The 6,617-nt window shown below is 42.9% G+C and overlaps 1 protein-coding gene across 2 annotated transcripts; it reads right to left on the reverse strand.

Moving 5' to 3' along the window:
- Positions 1–6,406, reverse strand: LOC118790149 (cytochrome P450 26B1-like). Of its 2 annotated transcripts, XM_036546990.1 has the most exons (7): positions 5,876–6,406; positions 5,015–5,351; positions 4,325–4,549; positions 3,630–3,905; positions 2,825–2,980; positions 2,131–2,601; positions 1–687 (listed from the first exon to the last, which is right to left on the reverse strand). In XM_036546990.1, exons 2-7 carry the CDS (start codon positions 5,216–5,218, stop codon positions 319–321), a joined length of 1,701 nt encoding a protein of 566 aa, XP_036402883.1. In that variant the 5' UTR covers positions 5,219–5,351; positions 5,876–6,406; the 3' UTR covers positions 1–318. The 2 variants fall into 2 exon arrangements, with proteins under 2 accessions (XP_036402883.1, XP_036402882.1); XM_036546989.1 differs by lacking the exon at positions 5,876–6,406 and having other exon boundaries at positions 5,015–5,646.
- Between the last annotated feature and the right edge of the window lie 211 nt (positions 6,407–6,617).

The following is a 6,617-nucleotide window of genomic DNA, read 5'->3' on the forward strand; positions in this document are numbered from 1 at the left end:
CCCGTAAGACTGATGTCTGTGTTTACTCCCAGTGGAGAGATCAGGATAATAACATGTTCCAAACTCACATCACAAAGAGGAAACGGTGTGGATTTATGCTGCGATCCATTTGCCTCGGAAGTCGGGGCTGGGAATGACGTCAGACCTGAGTTGACCGCGTTCCAGTACAAGTCCCAGAGTAAAGTACGCAGGAAGGCTCCGCAGGTCGCCGCTCACCTTGCCATGCACCTTTCAAATGCCATGCGTCTGACATCTACACGTTACGTCTATATACATAATTATAATAAAGATGTTATTAACGCAGTCGTCGCTCTCTCGTTACAGAGAATTTAACAGATGGTCGGCACCACAGTTCCGATACTTAAAATAAACATGTAGGCCATTGACTGGGTGAACGATCGGAACGGTTTGCATCTTCGGAAATGTTTCTGTGGCGAGCTCACATTCAGTAGTCGCGAGTAGTTCAATGGCCAGGGTTTTGAGAATGATTTGGGCCAGCTCCCTGCCGATGCAGCTCCGAATTCCTCCGCCAAACGGGACGTAGTTGAAGCGTCCGGTTTTGCTTTCGTCCCGCTCGTCTCCAAAGCGATCTGGGTCAAAGAGTTCCGGGTTCTGGAAAACTGCAGCTGTCTCGTGGGTATCTCGGATACTGTACATAACACTCCATCCTTTCGGAATCTGATAACCCTTAAAAGGAAGCAAAAAACATAACTCAGTGATGTTAAGCATTTTACCTTGTTTTCAGTACACCCTCGACAAAGTAAAACAGTGTGCAGTGGCTGTAGGCTAGTTACGTTTTTAGCTGAATTTTGAAGGTGTCAGAACCTTTCTTTCTTGAACCAAACGATGTAATACGTGGAAAATGTGAGAATTACACAGATGCGCAGGATCGCACATGTGCGGCCCTCACTTCCGTCTGTTTTTAGAAGTAACAGAGGATCGCGACATTCCTTTTCAGCGGGGTGAGATTAAAGTAACACGCAATTATGAGGCAAAAAGAGAAACATAGAAAATGGCATTGTGCGGGATATTTAATTCCTCGGCGCAGACGGTGTTTGATGCCAAACTTGTCCCGTGTGAGCTGCGCCACCTCCGCCATAGGCACCTCCTTCATGCTGCTTTTTACTGATGCTCTCGGGCGATCTTACAGACTGTAGACAGTGGAATGCTATTTTTTCAGATTCATCTCGTCAGAGAATCCTAAAACATTGCCATAAGACTCAAGAACACAGAGTTTTTCATTCGCCGGAAGAATCTTTCTTTCCCCTGCTATTTCCACCGACATCCAGACACTTTTCCCTCAATTACATGGTAGGCGCTAAGATAATTAGCGGAGGTAGGAGGCTTACTGATTCAAATGCGTTGCTTATTATGCGCCATTGTGCTAGACTGAGTATGATTTTAAATATTAGTGAGCGCAAAATAATTGCAAACGGGTGGAATATCAAACCAACACAAGTATGGGAATAGTTTGGATCGAGAGCTTCAGGTGACTGTGTGCGGTTCATTCTTACATGAGTCATTCAGGCTACTCTGTACAACTGCAATACACAGTCAAATATTAATTCAGTAAGCTTTTCAGAAGAAGAAATCATTTCATGCTTCTCAGATCAGACAATGTTGTGTCTCTTTCAGTAATGTCCGCGTAGTTGGCTCGCACGCAGTGAAACACTTTTTGTCTCCCGAGATATACAGGTGAGACGCATCTTTAAACTAACAAGACACTGTTTAAAGCCCATCGATGGTACGGCATATTTTTTCACTCTGACCTGTGTTTGACCTTTGTTTACCCAATCTCCCAATCACAAAAAGACGTATGTGGCCCCATTTCTGTAGCGGGCCATGGAGGATTCACGTCAACGCACATACATAATAAGGTTTTGAAAAGCGTGGGCTACTCGCCTCATTACTTTCGGAAAGCATAAAATTACATTGTTTATGTGCTTTCGAATAACATGATGGTTTTCTACTGACCAGTTCACAAACTACAGAGCTGACCAGTGAGGAAGCCACGGCGCTGATCAAACGCAGACTCCACGCATCGCTAAGCTCTCATTATGTGCTGAGGTCTGCAAGATCCAGTCTCCTGTATGTGCGTAAAGAGGCAGGACGCTGTGTACTTATACTTACGTCTAACTCGAAGGTTTTCAACACCGTCCTGTATCCACCTGACACTGGAGGAAGAAACCTGAGTACTTCTTTGACCACACAATCCAAGTACCGGAGCCGGTTTAATTTCTCAAAACTCAAATGAGGCAGATGGGAACCAGAACACAGTCTTTTTTCTCTGCTGTCCGGCGTGGAATCACACTCCCCAGTCCACGTGTCATTTACTTTGAAACCTGTTTCCGCTCCAGGACGGTTTTTGCTTTCGTCTCTCTCTATCTGTTGTTTCTTTGATCGAACGCCCTCTCCATCCAGATTCCTTGTTTTGCTTTGTGAGCATTTTGGACAGTATGTGTCGCACCCGAGTCCCTGTGCCTGCAGCTCTAGCCTTGCTTTCTCACACACCGCCGGGTGCCTGAGCAGCTGCATGATCAGGGAGGTGGAGGCGCTGGCGGTGGTTGAGTGGGCAGCGAATATTAACTCCACCGCAGACTCCTGGAGTTCAGACATAAGAAATAATCTTCTTTAATTGTGATCGGTCTCACAAGCAAAAATCAGAATTGCTCCAATTACATTACAACATATTTTCCCACAATTACAAAAACTGTAAAACATTTTAAGAGCTCAAATTAAAACACATACTCTATACTCTAACGTCTGTAGTTATTTCATAACCATGATAAACTTTCGAAACGACCGTTCTTCGAAAATGCATTACCTTCAGTTCCTGTCTGCTTAGCTCGTATCCGCTTTCCTTGGCGCTACTCAACATGTAGTCAAATGCATCTCTGTAGCCCGCGGCCTGTTGCATCTGCAATTTCTCTTCGATAATTTTCTCCATACATGCGTGCAGCACGTCTCGCGCTTTAATACCCTGTAATGCAAACAGAGATAATGGATGAAATAATTATAGAGCTGTGGAAAACAGGAGTTGAAGACTCTTAAAGAAAGCACTTTACACCGGAACTCATGTTCAATAACTATTTCCTGTACTTCCAAGTCCATTCAGTCAGTGAACACCACAAAAATGTGTCAGTGGAGAAGAACACCAAAAATTGCAGTGACTGGTAAGAAGAGACACAGAGTTGGACAGTACATCTAAAAACCAGCTTTAAAATATGAACAAAATGTATCGCTTCATATTACATCTTCACTCGACATACACATATAAACTGTGTGTACAAACCATGTCCGGTTGCTGATACGTCTACAACACAGTGGACTCGAAACAAGTATGCATCACACAGCATTTAACCAATGCATTTAGTCTGCATTTCACATTTGATATAACCAGTAACCATGTTAGTAGCTGTGAATATTAATGCAGCATGCAGTCGGTGTCATAATAGTTGCACCTTATCTCATTTTGGGATGACCAAATAGCTGTGTGAGAGCATACCTTTAAAATACGAACGAACAACTTTTATTGAACAAAACAGTGCTTTACTTGCAGACACTGACATTTTACCACCACATCAACACCAATACCAGTAAAACGAACTGGTGGCAATACGTCCACTTACTTTCCGAAGGCCACTCAAGGGCACGTCTATTGGCAGAGAGAAGAGGTTGCTCATAAGCTCCTCAAATATTCTGGAGAGGTAGATTATGCGGTCCTCCTCCATGGTCAGCCCGAGCAGCACCCGCACAGCAATGCGAAACGTGAGAGATTTGGCGGCAGTGTACACGTTGACCGAGCCGGGCTCCGAGCACCACTTGGCAATTTCAGACTTGACAACATCTTGCAGACGGGGAATATACGTCTCCAGCGCCCCACGGCTGAACACTTTAACCAAGATCTTGCAGGAGAGGGGAAGAAACACAAGAAAAACAATAAAAGATCGCCAGATGGCACGACATTTGATCTAAAAGTCGATTAATACTTGTAAAACAATGGGCGTTTCTCTTACATTTAGAGTTTTATCATTGTATCTTTAATGAACACAGGCAGTTTGAATTCTTTATTTTAATTTTGCTGTGGGCAGCTTCTGCACCACACTGTAGTAACACGACTCTTTGGCGGGCGAAGATTTAACTTCTGCTGTAATTAATATTACTGTGGTGATTATTTGCAAGCTGGTTGTATCGGTATATATCGCAACATCATTAAAACAAAGCCTGAAAGGACGTCACAGACACATTCGCCTGAGTGATCGTTCATAATCGACGCATATCACGCTGCAGTCTTTTTAATATTTCTATTTTCAACCACCCTTACTTTTCTTTTCTGCTTATGCAGGTCTCCGATGGAGTTCACCAGAGTGTTGGGTCCCAGGATGATCCGGGTACTTTGAGGCCACTGCGTGCACACAAGGTTGTGCTCTCCAAGAAGAATTTTACGGATGTTTTCAGCGCCTGTCACACGGATAACAGGTTTCCCTAAAAGGTGGGTTTTAAATACATTCCCGTACTTCGCCCTCCTGGAGATGTGAAAGCTGGATCCCTGTCATAAACATACAATGCAGTAAAGAGGTGTTAAATTCACGCGTACATAAGTAATGAGGTTACTCCTCGCTGTCTCCTGAGATACGCCCAGTCTGGGTGAGAGCGCATTCCTGCAGGAAACCAGTCGGCGTGGAGTTCAGGTAAATATGCGCTTCTGTATTCACATCAAGAATTAATTAGTCTTTACATAATCGAACAAGTTCACACTTGCAAGAATAAAATTCCACTGATATATATCAGTTGAAAAACGATAGTTAGGCACGTTGGTTTAGAAAAAGGTGTTTAAAAATAATTATGCAACGTTGCAGTAATTGATATCAGTACATTGTCATAACATGCACAACTATAAATCGATTAAAACCAACAATCTTTGGTGCTTTGTAAAAAGTATAAGGCCATGCGCAAACGTTCATATGTACCATGCTGAATTTAGCTACAGTTAAATTCATGCTTTGAATCTCACCTGAAACAACCAGTGGAAAGTTTCCCCTACGAGCGGCCACCCCATGGAGCCCTGAGGCAGGGGCAGTTTGTACGCTCTGTCCCGTGTAATAGTCCACCGGAAGGTCCATAGTTGCCGAGAGACAGCAAGCAGCAGCAGGGCGGATAGCACAGACGTGACTGCGGTGGCCAACACCGAAAAATGACTGAGCTCGAAAAGCGACATCTCCAGAATGCGACAGCGAGATCAGACTGTATTTCAGTCCGTGTGTGACCCGAGGACAAGCGCGCCGCGAAGAACTGGATGAAAGTTCGCGCTGGAGACGAAGTTTCTATGGCTCTTCGCTGTCTTCAGACGTCTGGAAATAAACAGTTGCGTAAAAGATAAATATATCATGGAAAGAGTGACCATTATTTTTGGGAATAACTTTTATTGATAAACTTGCTGAAAATGATTTTGGAAATATTAAAAACCAGCCCACACGAACAAGTTTTCTTTTAGTGGGATACTCATCTGTCCTTCCTTTTTGACCTCCTACCACTGACAAGTATTCCAAATAGTTTTACATGTTGCATGTACAAGCATGTCTATTTATATGGGTTTATACCGTTGAAGGGGCTAAATACCCCAAGGCACGCTGAGTTTTATTAGTGCACCGCAATAAATCAGGGTGCTAGCAGGAGATAATCTCAGATAGATTGAAATACTGTTGGTCAATGATTGGATAAAAAAGGAAAAGCGGATGCTGAGCGTCGCCACTGCACTTCCTTCATCAGAATGCCGTGTTACTACGATGTTTATATCTGCTTTGCCCGAACTGTTTACAAATACTCTTGGGATAGTTGAATTGCTATTCATAAGAATGGAAAGAGTTGGACTTACTTCGTCTTACATGTAGAACCATATCGCTGACAGTGAGAATTCGCCCCTGAATGTCTCTTTCCAAAATGTAATCTTCTTAAATGCTTTCTCTTCGCACGGTCCTTTATAGATATTGGCACACTGTATGATCCACCTTCACAGATGACGTACTATGTTTTTGAATATTTAAAGAGGTTGATAAATGGACAGGACTAGAGCCAAGTTTGTGATCATATACCATAGTCGGAGATTGAGAGAGCGGGAGAGACGCTTTCAAACAGTTTGTTGTATGAGGATCGAATGGCAGAGCGTTAAGGAGACAGGTAACCAATCGCAGAAACCCCACGCTTTGACCCGCTCTGCCTCTCACACAGCTCTATGCAACACCTCAGCCTTGTTAGATTTGGAAAAAAAATATGTTTATTCAGTGCATCGTACCAAACATCTATTTAAGGTCAATGAATAAAGTGCAGTTCCTCGAAATTACAGATAAGCATGATAGGGAACAGCGGTTTCCTTCAAAGTCCCGATATAAACCTACATTTGAATATAAGTGCATTTGAAACGTCTCTGCAAAAATCGTTTAAAGCGAAATCATCTTGATTGGAGAGGCGGACATGTTTGGTTGGGTAAACAGATAAACAGATGAAAACAAACATAAATAAATAAATAAACAAATAAATCAGAAACTGATGCTGATAAATTATCAAAATGAATGGAGATGACTATTGATTAGTATGTTTTCCTACTTAGCAAAACAATT

This window comes from Megalops cyprinoides, chromosome 15 (assembly GCF_013368585.1).
Source record: "Megalops cyprinoides isolate fMegCyp1 chromosome 15, fMegCyp1.pri, whole genome shotgun sequence".
In the NCBI taxonomy this organism is placed as follows: domain Eukaryota; kingdom Metazoa; phylum Chordata; class Actinopteri; order Elopiformes; family Megalopidae; genus Megalops; species Megalops cyprinoides.